The 18,569-nt window shown below is 40.0% G+C and overlaps 1 protein-coding gene across 3 annotated transcripts in view; it reads left to right on the forward strand.

Annotated features, from left to right (window-relative positions):
* The window catches only part of RARB (retinoic acid receptor beta), a 775,222-nt gene that overhangs the window by 594,974 nt on the left and 161,679 nt on the right, over positions 1–18,569 (forward strand). The window contains exon 1 of one of the 3 annotated variants that reach the window (XM_033212817.1): positions 7,206–9,556. The exons of 1 other annotated variant lie outside the window; for it this stretch is intronic. In XM_033212817.1, the coding sequence (XP_033068708.1) occupies positions 9,400–9,556 (157 nt within the window). In that variant the 5' untranslated portion in view covers positions 7,206–9,399. Of the gene's footprint in view, positions 1–7,205; positions 9,557–18,569 lie in introns of those variants that run through there. One more of the 3 variants, XM_033212818.1, reaches the window with a different exon arrangement.

Genomic DNA, 18,569 nt, shown 5'->3' on the forward strand with positions numbered 1-18,569 from the left:
GTGAGACCACGAACCCACCAGAAGGAAGAAACTCCGAACACATCTGAACATCAGAAGAAACAAACTCTGGACATACCATCTTTAAGAACTGTAACACTCATTGCGAGTGTCCACGGCTTAATTCTTGAAGTCAGTGAGACCAAGAACCTACCAATTCCAGACATAATACCGAGTTCTCTAAAGGTTCTCTGGTGCCTTGGTGTTCACCAAGTGGAATGTCCCATCAGCTCACAGAGTCTGACAGTGTAGTGTGTGGAATAAAAATCCGAGGACCCTGATTTAAATGCAACTGAATACAACCCCCACCCCAGAAATTTGTGAGGTAGCTCTGGGTTTAAAGCCCTGAATTCATCAAGCCTTGGGAATCATTGCAGCAGATCTTACATTTTATCATTGCATTTTGCTTAAGCGGAGAGGGAAAGTGTTAGATATTTCTGTCTATTCTTTCCGTTTCTTTACCTCCCATGCTTATGTGTTACCTTAAATTTTGAAACTGTTGCCTTCTGAATTATCTTTGCTTATCTTTTTTTAAGCAACTGTAACTTAATCAAGTAAACAATAACAAAATGCAAAAATCTAATATTGGAAGCCACCACGATGTCCTCTCCAAGAGAACCTATCGAAGCTCTTGGTTGAGTAGATGTTGAGAAGGTGGGTTTATACCCTGATGTTTGAAAGAAGAGAGAAAAACTATTTTTTTCCACCAAAAAATACTTACATTGTATTCACATTACGTGTGTGTGTGTGTGTGTGTGTGTGTGTGTGTGTGTAATGTGCTTATATGCGTTTCTTTGTTTCTCCAACAGAAATTTCACAGGGATTTCTATCTGGCTTTATGTTACCCTGATCATTCCCACTCAATCACATTGAGCTTTTTATTTGCCTTTTTCTCTGTCAGACAGTAGGATGAATTTAAACTCCATTCCCTCTCCAACTGCCTCTCTGATGTGTTTGTACTTTTTACATTCCCTTTCCCTGTAGAATCTGAAGGAAATTCCTCTGGGCTTTTAGCTTTCCCTCAGAGTCAGAAACTTTTGTGTTGCTAATAGAACTTGGCTTCATTAGCATTTCAAATCCTGGGATGCTCTTAGAGATCAGAGTTAGATCTAAGGGGCTCTCCAGCCACAACCTGATTTATCAAACCTGTTCAACTGAAATCTCTAGTGACCAGTGCCTTTGACCTTATTTCTGCCAGCACATCTCATCAGAAAATTCTTTTCAAGGATTCTGGAGAAAGATACATGCATGATCTGAGAAGTTTTACTTTTGTCCCTCTCACTACTTTATATATTGTCTGCAAAAACCCATACTCTGCTATATCACCTTTGAGGGTTAGGTCATAGGTAGATGGATCAGAGAGTGAATTAGTGGGTGGATAGGTAGATGGGTATATGAACAAGTGGATGTATGGATAACTAGAAGGGTGGATGGATTGGTAGATGGATCAGTAAATGGAAGGACGGGTGGATATCAGGTAGATGAATGGGTGGGTGGGTGGATGGATGGATGGAAAGATAACATGATAAGGCAAGATAGATTAATAATGCAAGTCTTCCATCTTATGCAATGCCTTTGCCATTTAATTAACTATAATCAGCCCTAAGGTGCTGAGGCTCAACACGACTTATGCAAAAAAAAAAAAAACAAAACAAACAGCGTCATAAGATGTATTTCCTGTCTTCCACAGAGACAGCAGGGTGGGGCTTGCCAATTATTTCATGGCCATTCTGACTCAGTGTGTGCTTTGTGAAATGAAAGAAACCGGCTTCCTTTATAATATATAAATATAAAAATGCTTCAGTGTGGTAGTACTTCATCAGGTATATGCAGCAAATTCTCTTAGAGAACTTGCCCTAATTACATATTTGCAGCCAGTACCCACTCCACCTGCAGCCTGAAATGTGCATTCTGGTTGACAGAAGATTCTCTGTATCTGGTAGAGATAGTATTTGAGTAGTATTGAGCAATGTGTGCCTGACTTCATTTTCTCCTTGCAGACACTGAATTAAGCTTTTTTCTTTTCTTTTCTTTTCTTCTTTTCTTTTCTTTTGAGACAGAGTCTTGCTCTGTTGCCCAGGCTGGAGCGTAGTGTCTCAATCTCAGCTCACTGCAACTTCCACCTCCCAGGTTCAAGCGATTCTCCCGCCTCAGCCTCCCGCATAGCTGGGATTACAGGCGCTGGGATTACAGGCACGTGCCACCATGCCCAGCTAATTGTTTTTTGTATTTTTAGTAGAGACTGGGTTTCACTGTGCTAGCCAGAATGGTCTCAAGCTCCTGACCTCGTGATCCACCCGCGTTGGCCTCCCAGAGTACTGGGATTACAGGCATGAGCCACTGTGCCCAGCCTTGCACTGACATTTTGTAAATAATTACTATAGTTCAGGCACTGTTCTAAGTGCTTTTTACTTATATTACCTCATTTAATTTTTACCACTACCCTTTGACGTAGGTACCATTAATATCTACATTTTGCAGGCAAGAGAATATAGATTTTAAGTAACTTGGCCTAATCAGACAGCTAGTAAGAAGCAAAGCTGGGGTTTAAACACAGGCAGTGTCTAAACTGTGTGGCCCCACGTACCATGTTACACTGCCTCTCTAATCATTAAGCTGACCTTTGAGAGCACTGTGCTGCAATAGAAGTTTCTGCAATGATGGAATCATTCTGTGTCTGCACTGTCCTATTAACGTGAGAGCCACCAGTCATATGAGGCTTTTGCACACTTGAAATATGGTTAATGTGACTGAGAATTCGTTTTTAATTGTTTAATTTTAATTAGTTTAAACAGCAGAGCTTAAGAGCCGACTAACAGTTTCTGTTCATACATATGATCTTAAAAAATGAAGTGCTGAACTAGGAATTAAGGCAGGCATCTCAGTTATAGACATTATCCTTTATTAATCATATTAACACGAAATAATTGCAAAGCACTCTTAGAATCCTTTGTGCTTCTTTCCATCCTTGAAAAGAGTCTAGGTGTTCCTCTAAGCCCTTTGTCAACTAAGTGGCACATCTAATCTTAGCTTATTGGAAGATGTACTGAGATGAGACAAAATTCATGTGGAATAGTACAGGGAAGTCAAAAGCAAGCTGTAGCATGGTAGTGCCATTGGCGTTTATTCTCAGGGGTCACCATTACATTTTCCATCTCTCAAATATTGCCATCATGTATGGGACTGAGGTGGGGTGTTGATGAAAATAATAGACTTTAAAGAAGGGTTGAATGGTGGAAGAACAGGGGTATCTGCACATGTTTTGAAGGCAGAGATACGATCCAAAACTCCTTCTTACAGAAGGAAATGAAGACAATAAGGTAGAAAAATGAGAAATTACCAGCAAAGAGAGAAGGAAAGATGATTCTGGATGAAGTAATATAACGCATTCTAGATGAATAATATAAGAAAAGAGCCATATTATTCTTCATGAGATACACAAGTTGAAACTGAATTAAGCTTTTAAAAGGGAAAGAAAATTAAAGTGTTAACAAAACCCAAATGTATATAGCTAGGTTTTATAAGGATAGAGACGAGGCAATGTAGAATTCCGTGAAATTGTTAAATGTTGGTTTAGAACAGAGGTGGACAAACTGCAGCCCATGAGCAAAACCTAGTCCACGATCAGTTTTTGTAAATTAAGTTTTATTAAGTACATCCATGCCCATTAATTTATTATACAGTCTATGGCTTCTTTATACTACGATGGCATAGTTGAGCCACTGCAACAGAGACTGTATAGTCTTAAGGCCTAAAATATTTCCAAAGACCCCATACAGAAAATGTTTACTGACCCCTCTTTTAGAACAAAAAGGAAACGTATATTCACATAACTGTTTTGGAGTACAATTTTGTGTGTCCATCAAATTTTAAGATGCGCATAATCCTTGTTCTGGGAATACTGCTACTAGAATTTTATCCAGCAGGTGTATTGGTGCACAGGCCCACAGGGCTTCTTTGCACCAGCCTAATAGTACTAAAAAGTTAGAAACAACCTAAATGTCTAACAGCTGGCCATTGGTTAAATGAAATACAATGGATTGATGTAAAGAGATTCTGATTTATTTTTTTAAATGAGCTAGTTCTATATGTACTATTTGTTTTGAAAGGATGTTCAAGAAATATTGCTAAGTTTTAAAATGTTGCAGAGCAAAATGTATCATAAGACCATACTGGTGTAATAGTAACAAACAGCACCCAGCCCCATAAAAACATACAGATATATGCCCAGTACCAATTAAGATACCTGGAACATCATAGGTATTCAACATTTAATGAATAAATATAGAGAACTTTTACTTTTCACTTTATATCTTTTGGAGTAGACTTTGCATTTTTATGAGCATGTATTACATAAATCTAGATTTATAGGGAGTGATGGAAAATGTGAAAATAAAATTTTAAATAAGGAAAAAAAGTAAAGATCTGGATTTAAAAAGGGAAATGTAAACAAGATGAAACAGCCAAAGATAGGTCTCCCCAAAACTAATGTTGAGACCACCAGCAGTGACAGTCAGCTAAGAGATGGTTCGCAGCTCACTGCTCAGTACTGAGGCATTCAGCAGGGTTTGTATTTAACTTTCAAGCTGGAACCAACGGAAACTGTTGGGCTTGAAGAGGTGTCTTTATGAGTCATCAACAGCAGAAAGCACAGAAGCGCTAAAGAAAATAATTCAGAAATGTGGAAAGAGAAAAGTATGCCCTTGTCTTGGGAGAACAATATTTGTATGTAACCAAGTGGGAAGACTGTGGAGGAAAGTCTGAAAAAGCAGAGAGCTGAAGAGAAAGGAGCCAAATGAAGGACACGGTGGCCAACACTCAAAGTAGAAAGACATTTTTGAAGAAGACGTGTTTCTAGGCTTTCTGAAAAGTCTCTATACTCATGCCCAGAGCCACCGTGCAAGTTCATCTGGAAAGTGCATTGGTGTCTTTTGGTGTAAGATCCACAAATATCAGCAGTCCTGTTATGTGAGCAGGTGTTCATACTGAAGGGCCAGAAGCAAAGTTTCCATGTGTTATTACTGTTAGAACTTCCCCCACTCCCCTCCAACACAAAAGCAGCTCTGCCTGCTAGTATGGAAGCCCTGGGAACAGCCTCATACTTGCCTCGTGCTGGCAACATCTCTGCCTTGGCTTTCCTGCTGGAACACACATGTCACTCAGTACTAGCCATTTATTCTTCTGGCAGAACTGTGGCAAGAGGGGATTAACAGGGAGAAAATTTAAAAAACAAACAAAAAGCCAAAACAACACGAAAGAGGTGGGCATGTCTTTAAAACAATCAGGGTCCACCTCCCCCAGCCCTGTGCTTGTGTCTGCCTGCCATTTGCATGCTTGCGCCTGTGGTGGGGGGGGATATGTCTGTGCCTCTGAAAATCTTCTTATTTAGACATCACAAGGTATTAGCCCAATTTTGAACACGGCCGGCTGCAATACTGGTGCACAGACACGACTGCTCTTTCTTCAGAAAACTCTCCAGTTCAAACATGTTTGCAGAGCGTGATTCATGGTGTTTCTTTCTGGATTGTCCAGTGGGTAATTGCTGTACGAAAACCAGAGAAACAGATGTAGACCCTGAACCCTGGCTATAAATTTTTGTTTTATGATTATGGGTTTCAAATGTGCTGTGTCACACTGACAAATACACAGTTACTCTGAAACAAAATGGATTTTGCTCTCAAACTTTTGCTTTTGTTTTTTACTTTGTGTTTGCTTGTTGGTTGGAAATACATTTATTAGATCATTGATCAAACACAAAGAAAATAGAGATGACACATCAGAATGTTCTTTTATGCCATAACAAGAAGATATTTGGGAAAGTTTCTTCCAACCCTGTGGCTGATGTTTAAAATGGGTGTCAGTAGTTTACATTTCATTATGGACAAATCGGTCTATTTTTCACTTTCTACTCTACTCATTAATCTTTATAGTACATGGATGTGTATTTAAAGAATTGTGGCTTATTTCTGTATCTTTCCTTCATTTTACTTAAAATGAAGAATTAGGGGGCAGAATCAAGTTTTCAAGAAGTATAAGCATTTACTTATTATGAAGAAATAATTAGCATGTGGCTAAATCATGGGTCTGTTTTGTAAATTAATGCTTGGATTAAGTAATAGCTCCAATTATTGCTATCAGCATAATTAATTCATGATGAGGAATGATTAATTGACTAGTGAATACTGTCACATTATAAGAAACCCGTACTATTCCATTCACTGGGATTTAAATACTGATTATTCACTTCAAGACCCAAGTTCATTTCTCAGTTGAGAACTTCAAGGTAATTATACATTTTACATTTTCTTACACAAAGAAAGAAAACATCGAGTTGCCCAACCTTTACCACACACACGGAGAGACATACTAATGTTGTTGTTTTTGTGCAATGATACAGTATAGAGGTAAGAAATTTGGAAGCAGTGCTCTCCCTCGATGAGGCTGAATCCGTAGCTTAGGAAATCAGAATGAACAGAATTTTGAGGACACCCCTCCCCATCTTCACTTCCCTGGGACCAGTGCATCTCTACTCTTTGAAAAGATGTTAAGCGAGAAAGTGCAGCAGCCTCCCCTGGATAACAGATCCTTGTATACACATACCTGTCAGTGATGCCATGTTTCCCATCTCTAACTTAAGTTTCTCCTGCTGTACTTTCAATATAGCTGCTTCCTCTACTCTTGTCTAACAACTTTCATCCCCCTCCATTATCCAGTCTAAATGAGCTCAGTTTCCAAGGAACTCTAAGGACCTTAAATAAGCATTTGGAGTCATAAGCCTCGTGGACCAAGTAGAAATTGGCACATAATGTAGTGCTTTGTGTATCTTTACAACTACCTTAATGACAGTGTGTTAAAATGTTTTGTAAATTCCTCTGTGTTGCCTTGCTTAAAATGTGTGTTTTCTTTGTAGTTAAAGGGTTTCTTATAATACGTCTCTGTTACAAAATGATGGTCATATAAAAGAGAGAAGAGAGGTGAAAAAAATAACAAACACAGATTCAGCAAAAATCTCACCCCTTTATTGCCCTGAACTTTTCAATAGCAAGAACTGAGCTTGCTGGGCTGAAAATTGTTTTAATGTACCTTCATAAAAGGATCTTTGACTTGGTAAGTGTGTGCAATGCATACTTTTCATGTTACACCACAAGTGCCACTTAGCAACTCCGCTAGACAGGGCAGTGTTTCAGCATGGGGTGGGGTGCCCCCTGACAGGCTTTCAAAAGGCCTGGATGCCAATGCACATTCCAACACTATCCACAAAAAGGAGACTGGAGCAGTGCTCTTGCCTGCCTTGGGCAAGGAGACTCTCCCTCCCTGCCTACCCTCTTGCCTGCCCTGTTTTGTGGGAGAATTATAAGTAAATACTAGAGAGGCAGTGGAGAAGACAGGGTGTTTTAATTCCTCCCCAGAGTTTCCTTTCTTTGATGTATGTTGCATCCTTTAAGCAAGTTGTGCAAAATGGCTGCAGGGTAGATTGGCTCTCCCTTTTAAAGCTCTCCATCCGGCTGGGTTTATTTGTAAATATTGCAACTATCCTTCTCAGTGTTTTAAGACTGGCTGGAAAGACTCTTCTTCCTGTAGGTTGGGTCCGTGTGAGAGATCTAAAAGATCATTTTCCCTTAAAATTACTGTATTTTAATAAAAGGATTGGGCAGGGGCTGGGACGAGAGAAAACTGGTCCTTCAAAATATAAAACTGTCCTACTTAAACGAGCTTACAAAATATGTGTTTAATTATGTGGTGGGATGTGTGTAGGTGTGTGATGAGAGAGGCAACCAACCAACATGGCGTTTTGGGGTGCAAGGATATGGGAACAGGCAAGTAATTTTCACGTTGGACTTTGATCCTAGGGAGCTGGGTTCTAGTCACAGCTCTGAACTGTGTGACCTTGGGTGGGTCCCATCTCCCCAGGCTGTTGTTTCCCCAGTTGAACAATATGAGGATGAGTCACAGCTAACATTTGTTCCATGATATTTACCCAGCACCATACAAGTGTTATTTCTGTCCTCCCAGTTACCACCAAGGTGGGTAGTATTATATGCCCATTTTATAGAGGAGGAAACTGAAGCCCGAAGAAGTTAAATACTTGTCCCAGAACACACAGCTGGTAAGTGGCAGACCTGGAATTGGAATCTAGTTCAGTTTGATTCCCCAGTCCATGCTCTTGACCACTATATTGTTTTTTCAAGTCCAGATCTAAAATCTCATTTTCTGTGTGACTTGTGTGTTTGGGGCGGGGTAACTAATTCTTGACAACTCCATAGGCCGCATAGAACCTGGAGAGGATTTTTCAAAGTAAATGAATCCCGAAAGCTGGATTGCAGAGCAAACGAATGCGGTCACTTCAGCCAGGGGCTTGCAAGAGGGAGAAAGAGAAAAAGACTGTGGAATGGAAAGTTTCCCAACTCAAGCCTTTCCCAAGGGGTAGCCATTCTCTGTTCTACAGTTTAGGGCTTGCATGTGCTTTTTTCTGGAGTGGAAAAATACATAAGTTATAAGGAATTTAACAGACAGAAAGGCGCACAGAGGAATTTAAAGGGTAGGCTGGGGGGCGAGGCGGTGGGCGGGAGGCGAACGGGGGCGGGGTGGGGGGGAGACACTGTTTTCCAAGCTAAGCCGCCGCAAATAAAAGGCGTAAGGGGAGAGAAGTTGGTGCTCAGGAGCAGCGTCCCGGCTCCTCCCCTGCTCGTTTTAAAAGCACTTCTTGTATTGTTTTTAAGGTGAGAAATAGGAAAGAAAGCGCCGGCTTGTGCGCTCGCTGCCTGCCTCGCTGGCTGTCTGCTTTTGCAGGGCTGCTGGGAGTTTTTAAGCTCTGTGAGAATCCTGGGAGTTGGTGATGTCAGACTAGTTGGGTCATTTGAAGGTTAGCAGCCCGGGTAGGGTTCACCGAAAGTTCACTCGCATATATTAGGCAATTCAATCTTTCATTCTGTGTGACAGAAGTAGTAGGAAGTGAGCTGTTCAGAGGCAGGAGGGTCTATTCTTTGCCAAAGGGGGGACCAGAATTCCCCCATGCGAGCTGTTTGAGGACTGGGATGCCGAGAACGCGAGCGATCCGAGCAGGGTTTGTCTGGGCACCGTCGGGGTAGGATCCGGAAGGCATTCGGAAGGCTTTTTGCAAGCATTTACTTGGAAGGAGAACTTGGGATCTTTCTGGGAACCCCCCGCCCCGGCTGGATTGGCCGAGCAAGCCTGGAAAATGGTAAATGATCATTTGGATCAATTACAGGCTTTTAGCTGGCTTGTCTGTCATAATTCATGATTCGGGGCTGGGAAAAAGACCAACAGCCTACGTGCCAAAAAAGGGGCAGAGTTTGATGGAGTTGGGTGGACTTTTCTATGCCATTTGCCTCCACACCTAGAGGATAAGCACTTTTGCAGACATTCAGTGCAGGGGAGATCATGTTTGACTGTATGGATGTTCTGTCAGTGAGTCCTGGGCAAATCCTGGATTTCTACACTGCGAGTCCGTCTTCCTGCATGCTCCAGGAGAAAGCTCTCAAAGCATGCTTCAGTGGATTGACCCAAACCGAATGGCAGCATCGGCACACTGCTCAATGTAGGTTTATTTTTTTCCCTTCTTCTACCAAGAAAAAAAAAAAATTGTCTCTCTTGCATGCAATAAAGACATTGGAAATAAACTGCATTGGTAGCAAGACAAAGGATTTAATGATTTAATGCTGAAGGGCTGTGATATGCTGGCATGCATATTGATTCCCTTTGCTGAAAATTTCCTGTTAGATGTTTTCTTCCCAAATAACCCCTCTCGCCCCCATGCTCCTCTCCTTACCAACCTTATAGCCTGTTGAAAACAGTTTTGAAAATATGCATAAAAGTGTGGGGGGTGGGGAGTGGAGGGTGACCACAAGACTTTAAAACATTCTTCAAGTAGGGCAATTTGACCCATTTTGCAGTTTTTACTAAAATGTGTGCAGAGTGGAATTTAACTTTACTGTTCTTTGGATTAGCTACTAGTTGTATAGGTTCATCCACCCCTTGTGTATTCCAACAGTCCAAAGTAATTAAAATATGACATTTTCCTTGAAAGGAATGTAGTTTAATTAAGGTGGCTGCTGCTCCCGAAGTTCATAAACCACCAGTTCAAGCTGCCGCTTCCAATGTTTTCCTTGCTAAGGAAAGGCAATATTTCTTAGCATTGACCCTGCTGCCACCTTTCCGAGTCACTTTGTTGGTCTAAGAAGTTGCTGTTTTGCTAGAAAACTACTGGCAATGAACACCCCTTGGGCTGAGCCATCCATTATTTTCATATCTTGCAATTCAGCCTGGAACATGGACATCAGTTAAAGGAAAGGAAATATAAGTGGGATAGCCCAATTTAAAAAAAAAAAAATTGACTATTTTGTTATCTGATGCTGACACAGTGCCGAGGTGCGCATCTGGTCAACAGTAGCCTGGCTGCAGGCTTGAGAAATGACCAGGAGTCCCAGAAAATCCCACCTTCGGGTGGCTGTAGTGGGAGCCTGCAGGATGCTTTGCCACCCTGACAGTGATTTAGATAAATGGCTCAGCTATCTATCAAAATGTTTTTAGTACTTTATTTGACAATTCATTGGAGCATTAGCCTGAAAATGACATTTTAAATCTTTGTTTTCAAAGAGGTCAAAGTTTAACTGGAAGAAATTGAGTTTTCCTAATAACACGGTGGCTTATCTAAAGAGAGAAGAAAAAGGAGAGAGGGGACAATGACAGGATTTAAATTGCCCTCTCTGAAACTTTTTCTTAAGAATAAAGACTTGCTTCTTGGGCCAGGAAATCAACAGGTTTGTAACTGAAAAATCAATAACCATTTGATGCCAACAGCCTGGCTGTCTGACTTAACATTTTGTAGAGACATAAGCAGGGCAAAAAGAATATCGTTTTCAGTAGGCGCCTTAATCTTCAGCTGCTCCCCAAATACGCCTTTTCTTTTTTGGTGCCTATTTTATTTCTGGAGAACTCAAAGAAACTTGAGTTACAAAATAATTTTCTAATCCAAGAAGAGACCTTTCAGACCTGTCCTCTTTGTAGCAATTAAAAGAGTATGAATAATTTCTGTTGGAATCCCAGGGAACTGGGGCTCTCTGAAACTTTTTCTTGTTAGAGAAAGTTGTAACGAAACATATTTTTTAACAGAAGGAAAAAAAAAGCTCAGGATCCTCGCCAAAAGTTATTAGACCTAATAGAGTTTTTACATGTAGACATTCTTCCTTTTGTAATTAACCCTCCAAACATGCCTATTAAGTTGTAAGAGTAGGGGGAAAAGCTTTGTTTGTTCTTGGACAAGTTAAACAAGGGATTTGCTTTATCTAGGGAGAGCGAGCGGGAATGTGTCATTCGCCTAAAACTAGCCGATAAGCAAGAAGTGTTGATAACAGCAAAGTTTAGCTAATCAAAGAAACTTGCATTAGACAAAGTAAATAAAGGCATTTGACAAAGGGATTTCAGAAATTCCAGTGTCTTATTTTTGTAAGCAGGGCAATTAGCTCTTATTGTGGTCAGTTTCACAAGAGTTTGAATCCCACACCCCAACTTTAGGTTAAATGAATAAAATGTAAATGTTGCTTGTGCCATTGCAGAGTTGCTTTACCCTCCATAAGCCACTTTATGATAGTCAGTTGTTAGCGATTAAGGTTTTGTGTTTTTGTTTTTTTGTTTTTAGCATAAATAAAACTAAAACTTTTTTTCTTTTTTTTTTTCTTTCTAAAGATTGTAACAAATGTCTGTGCCACGCAGTGTTTGGTTCAGGGTGGTATAGCTACTTAGGACTTTTGAAATAAAAGCATATTAGGGCTACATTTGTGTAAGTAAGAACATAACCACAACCTTTTCCATTTTACTTAATGGCTATTTTGACGAGAAGCAGATCTGTTTTTGCTTTTAACACAGAGGAAACAGTGGGCAAAGAAGAAAAAGTACTAAATTCCAACCAAAACTATTTTCTGCTTTGAGATTTTTTTTATGGTGTGTGTGTGTATGCATAGTAAATAAAGTAAGACCTTTGAACATGGAGCACACCGCCAGAAGCTCACTTTGAAAGGTGTTAAAATATTCCCTTTATTTTCTTTTTAATTTTAAAGGCAGAAAAATGATATGCCAGCCAGCTGCTATTTGTAGTAGTGTCTGTGAATTGCTTGTTATAAGCATTCAAAGTCAGGATTAGGGGACTACTAAGGGAATGTGGTCTAAATATTACGATTGACAACTGCCCCTGGAAGGTATAGGAGTCACTAAATTTCTGTTCAGATGCCTCCAGGATTATCTTGGTTTTAGGCGGCTCCAGATGTTTTCAACATTAATTGCTCAGTGGGCATAGGATAAATCTTAATATTTTGTGGTCTAAATATAGTTACTTTGGTGAAATAATGAGTGTGACAACTTCTTGGCCTTTTTCCCTGTCTTTTCTCCCTACTCAACATGTCAAAAGGAAAAAAAAAAAAAAAATTTATTTTTGAAATAGGATTTTGCCCATTAATGAGAAGAAATTATTTTTAAAACAAACACAGTAGTGATGTTTGATTAGGGAATGAGAAAAAGGCCTCTTTTCAAAGCCCTGGGACCCAAATTTTAAGTATTAAACAGTATCTAAATCCTCTCCTAGTGAGATATAAATTGGGGTCAAAGTGGCAAAATCAAAGATACCCTCTGAAAGAAAGACTAAATAAAGACTGACAGCCACCGTATGAATTGAATGGGGTTTTGAATAAATATTTCAGTGAAAAGGCCCAATTGTTTTTCTAAAGTAGGACATAATTTTCTGCTTCTCGGACACATGACAGTGGTAACTAATACCATCAGAAAGAAGAGAAAAAGAGGGACTTTTCTCTAAATCACAAAGAGAGTGCAGGCAGGGTTGTTCAAAAACAAGTGAAAGATTCAAAGTTTCCCTTCCTTGTAGAAAAAAAGAAATCACATTGTGAATATTCAGATAAATTGGTACATTTGACAACGGAGTGAGTATTGATGTGCAACTTAGAAAAGAAAAAGCATGCGTTTACATTTTATTGCCAGAAAAGGATGGATCAAAAAACCAAACAGTGGGAAAGGTAGACATCTGCTTGCCTAAACTTAAGCTATGGAATTGATTTGGAAGCTCTAGTTAGAATTTGATTTGCCAGCCAATAATGTAAAGCCCTTACATTGAATCAGGTCTTTTTTCCTTAATAGATAAATTACCAGAATGGCTATTTCTGATAGGTTAGCTGGCCTGAATCAGAAGTTTCCTTCTCATTTCTAGAAGCCTGGCGCTGATATGTACAACCCGAGGGTATTGTGCACTTTTGTCTAAAGCATAAGAATAAAAGAAAGTTTTTCTGGATATCAGATGCTTATAATTTACCTTCAACATATGTTAAGCCCTGAGGTGGTTGAAAAGGAAAGAGAACCTGTTTTCTCCTTTATACATTCCACAAATATCATTAAACTCTATCTGAGAAGGGAAATACATGATAAATAACAAAGACTATAAATTCTGCTCTCAAGGAATTTATAATTTTTTAAATCAATAATTTAGAAAAAGCTGCGAATTTTAAGTTACTCTTTGGGCAGAAGATTGCGATGTAAAAACCAAGATGCGAAATACAAAACTCTTTTCAAGTCGCACAGGACTTTAACAATAAATGCAGTGTTCATTTTAAAACATCTTAGAATCTTCTATACAGTTTGAGTTATGTGTAAGTACCATAAATTTATCCTTAAATGACATTTTTATACTTTAAATGTTCTAATATAAATTCAGTTAACTATCAATTAAATAGATTATTTCAGAAATGGGAGTTTTTGATGAAGGTTAATCAGAAAAATCTTGGCTGAAAACCTTTCCAAAGATATTAATGTAGATAGAATCTTGCCTTTCAAATTACAGGGTAGTTATGACAATCATATATCTCTGATTTTCTAGAATAACCCACTTTCAAATGTCCTGCACGGTTCCCACATAAATCATTGAAATATGCCAGATATTTAATATTACAACATCTCCTAGGCTGCCCGTTGAACCCAGGAGTGGCACAGAAAGTCTTTGTTTGGATTCTATAGTCAATATAACTAGAGCTCTCACAGCTTAATTTTTACATTATGTCTGAAGATCGCCTTGCGTTTCTGGGTCATTCTTATGAACATGAATTGCTTTCGTAGCAAACTATGGATCTGTGAATAGAAGGCATTCCTTGCAAAATGGACTGGGCTGTGGTTCTCACTCTAGCACCTGTGTGTGCGTGGACAGGGTGGGGAGGAGGGAGTAGAATTAAATTGTTATGAACAAATCTGTATCAGCCCTTGCCAGCTTCCTCTTAAAAAGTTGGAGCTGGGGTGATGGAGGGAGAAAAGTAGAGTTAACTCAGGTTTCAGATTTATCAGTATCCTGCTTGTAAGTGGCTTGGCCTAAGTACCTCTTGTTAAATAGGAGATGAGATAACCTGCCCCATCTGTAAGATCTAATAACACAACCTAATCAGTCAATATGTTGCCCTGAATTCTCCTCTTTTCATTCCCAGCTTCCTTACCCCATCATTAAAAAGCATGATCTCTGTCCCATCCCACTCCCCAAACCCCTTTAAATGAATGAAAAATAAAGTTGCAAAAGTTCTCTCTACCTAGGAAGCAGAAGAGCCTAAGTCTACTGGCATTTTGTCTTGAGCTTTCAGAGCTTCTTAGATGGGAATTCAAACAGGCAATGGAACTGCTGACTTGCTTTTTCCCTGGCCTTGCAAGGTGGGGGAGCTACAAGGGGGCTATTTAGTACGATAAGACTCTCTGCCCCCTGCGCAATAAGACGAAGATAACAGGAACTGACGTCAGCAAGGCGACTCAACCTGGCCAAGCATTTCCTCTAGTCAGGGCTCAGGGATTCCAGGAGTTTCTGGGCCTCCCCCAGCAGCTGAAGAACTGAACCAGCTCAGGGAAGGGAGAGAGAAGAAAACTGATTTTTACAGGGGTGATAGTGGGTGATGATGTCCCCGATTTCCAAAAGCAGATTTCTTTGGCGAGAACAAAGAAAAACTAGGGGGAATAAAGTAGTTTAATAAAAGTGGATTCTGAGATTATACTTGTAATTTCACATTGTCATAGAATAGGTATTTGTTTGCCAGTTGTCAACAATTTACTGCTGATGTCTCATTAGACAGGCTATCCAGCAATCACCAAATATGATCCACTCACAAACCTCGCCAAGTCTCTATATAGAACAAAATGTGAGGGGATTCACGTTGTCAGAGTTAATCCTTGGTACTCTTAATGTTTTTTCTTTTCTTTTTTTTTATTTTTTGAGACAGAGTCTTGCCCTGTCTCCCAGGCTGGAGTGCAGCGGTGCGATCTTGGCTCACTGCTACCTCCGCCTCCCGGATTCAAGTGATTCTTCTGCCTCAGCCTCCCAAGTAGCTGGGTCTACAGGCGTGTGCCACCACACCTGGCTAATTTTTGTATTTTTAGTAGAGATGGGGTTACACCATGTTGGCCAGGATGGTCTCGATCTCCTGACCTCGTGAGCTGCCCACCTGGGCCTCCCAAAATGCTGGGATTACAGGCACGAGCCACCGCGCCCGCCCTTCTGTTTACTAAGTACAAAGTTCCCACCCCATCTGCTTCAGATGACAACATTGCTAAAGCCATTTCATTTGCTACCAGCCCTGAAACCACTTAGCAGTTTTCCTCACTTTTTTCCTTCTTCCCTTTCTCCCTTCTTCCCTTTCTCCTTCTTCCCTTTCTCTTAAACCCAGATTTATTTTTATTTTATTTTATTCTATTTGCCTTCCAAAGTATCTGATTTGAGGTTTGGAGGAGGAGAAATTCAAACAGAAGGATTTTATTTCTTTTCTTTTCTTTTCTTTTCTTTTTTTTTTTTTGAGGCGGAGTCTCGCTCTGTCGCCGGGACTGGAGTGCAGTGGCCGGATCTCAGCTCACTGCAAGCTCCGCCTCCCGGGTTCACGCCATTCTCCTGCCTCAGCCTCCCCAGTAGCTGAGACTACAGGCGCCCGCCACCTCGCCCGGCTAGTTTTTTTGTATTTTTAGTAGAGACGGGGTTTCACCGTGTTCGCCAGGATGGTCTCGATCTCCTGACCTCGTGATCCGCCCGTCTCGGCCTCCCAAAGTGCTGGGATTACAGGCTTGAGCCACCGCGCCCGGCCAAGGATTTTATTTCTTAAAATTCGCAGATTCTCCTCAGTCCACTGACTTCTTAAAGATTGCTTCTTAGTTTTTAAGTTTTAGTGTTTGACAAAGAATCACTGTCTAATTTGACCCATATTTAGTGGAATGTTTGTTATGTTATTGATAAATTACTGTTCATCACAGAATAAAATTTTGTCAGGTCAAAAAATAGCTAAATTCAAAATACTGTGAAGGTAAAAGAGCAAATAAGATGAGTGCATCAGTTAACTAGGGAGAGAAGATTTGGATCACATCCCAATGTTTTTCCCATTTCCAGAGCAAATGAAGACCTCATGTAATAAATTTGTCTTCTCAAAAATATTAAAGCTTTCAACAGCTACAGCACTTTTGTCATGTCATCAAAGTCCGTAATTATGAAAAGGCCGATGATCTGAAGGCCATTTCAGCTTCAAAAGATTTTTTAGGGTCTGGTCTATTGGAAAGCTTGGGGGTTTAATGAACTAAAATGGAAATGGAGGCAGCGAAATTCAGTTCCTGATGTTTTAATTTAGCTCAGTACTGCCATGTGTTATTGAAGAGAATTCTTAAAGGCAAACATAATTATTTCATTATGGTCCTCAGAATGCTTTCATTGGCTTTAATGACAAGAAGCTGTATAAAAAGGCATACATTTTAATTAGTCCTTTTTATATTTACATCAGATAAATAACAAATAATTGATGAAAAACAAGTCTTTGGAATGGATGATTTCACATAGTGCGCTGGTTACAGTTTAATGATGAAACATTTCTCTGTTGCTTTGCATTTTAATTATATATACATTATATTACAGTAGTGGTGCCATGGAGCTACTAAAATACCGTTGTTGCCATTTTATTACAAAAAAAATCACAATTAATGCCTACAAATTGAAAGCTGAAAAAGGTAGCTAGACACGCATCTCCAAGGAAGTAAATGACCGGTTCCATTAATTTGACTACATTTGTTAGCACTCATTTTGATCACTTTTATCTTTTACGCTTCATCTTTTTGGATTAAGATCGTCAGGGGTTTCATATGCCTTTTTATGGCCACATCTTCTCCTGAACACCTTTCTTTCCCTCTTGCTTCCTGTTTTGAGGATTTGCATGCGAGTGCCTTGCCAAATGTGCATTGGAAATTCAGAGAGCTTTTTCCCCATTCTGTCGGCCTGCTTTACCTTTGATTTTATATGAAAACCCATTTCACATGATTCATCCGTTTTGGTGTACAGAACACTAATTGTTATTATTGATTTTAAATTCTGTGACCATTACAAGTAACCCAGATGACTGGCAGATAAAGGGTAATAATCCATGGAGTTCTGGAACTGTTTCATGTTTGTCTGGAGTACTTTATGTGATCAATATTAACTGCCCCATTGAAACTAACTGCTGTATCAAATAACAGTCAATCAAATGAATGTGCTTGGAGATTATTTATTGAAAGCTTTAATTGTTCACTGGGGCCCTGCTTATCAGAGGAAACAATAAGAACTAGAGGTAGGATGAACAGGTCTGGATTTGCAGGGAAAGTTGGGGGATGCAGATGAACAAGGCATCTCTCTACTTCTTGGGCAAGAGTTTCCAGAAACCCATGTTGGGCTTGTAGTTCGGGCAGAAGCTGAAGTTGCAGATACTCTTCCAGAGCTTGTCCTATCACCTGTACCTCAAGCGCTTTCTAGAGAAGGGGGTATAGTAATTTTTTTGCACTCAGCAGAGGCTGTGAAAAGTTCACCCACCCTTTCCAAGAGTTTTACTGCTGCTTCTCCCTAATCCTCTCAGAATTACCCTTCCACGCATCTCTCCACCTCTGCTTCCCATCATGGCCTGATGGATGGTCCAAGATAATGCAAGTAGCCTGCCTTGACACGGGATTGGTTTCTACAGCTATGAAATGGGAATAATAGTGTCTGCGTTGCAGGATTTGTAGAAGGATTAGAGATCATGTAAATTAAGATTCTATTCTTGTCTTGAAAACATATGGAAGTTACCAGGTAGGCCTTCTGCCCTGATTTTGGCATGACACCTGTGGCTTACGTGCCTTTGCTAATAGCAAACTTTTTTTTTTTTTTGGTCATATCTAAAGTAGGTATCTCTTTTCTTTGGTGAAATGATCCCTCGGTCTATAGCTCATAACCTAGGTGGCAGTCCTTTCTGTTTGTCAGGTAGCACTGTGGCCTGATTCAGGGGCATCCATTTGCCAGATCCCCAGATTTCTTGCAAATGATTGACTTTTACAAGTGAGCATTGTTACCTTCAAAGTTGTCACAATACACTTAGCCCAAAGATGCTGTCGTGGCACTGTACATTTTTACTGCTCATTGATGGATTAGCTCTTGCAATGTGCCATTCAACAAATGGCTCTTGGGTGTCTGCCATGTGCCAGGCTCCTTGATGTGATCTGTGGGGGACACCAAGATGAATCAGACACTGTCCCTTCTCCCTCTG

Source organism: Trachypithecus francoisi, unplaced genomic scaffold (genome assembly GCF_009764315.1).
Source record: "Trachypithecus francoisi isolate TF-2019V2 unplaced genomic scaffold, Tfra_2.0 Lachesis_group0, whole genome shotgun sequence".
NCBI lineage: Eukaryota > Metazoa > Chordata > Mammalia > Primates > Cercopithecidae > Trachypithecus > Trachypithecus francoisi.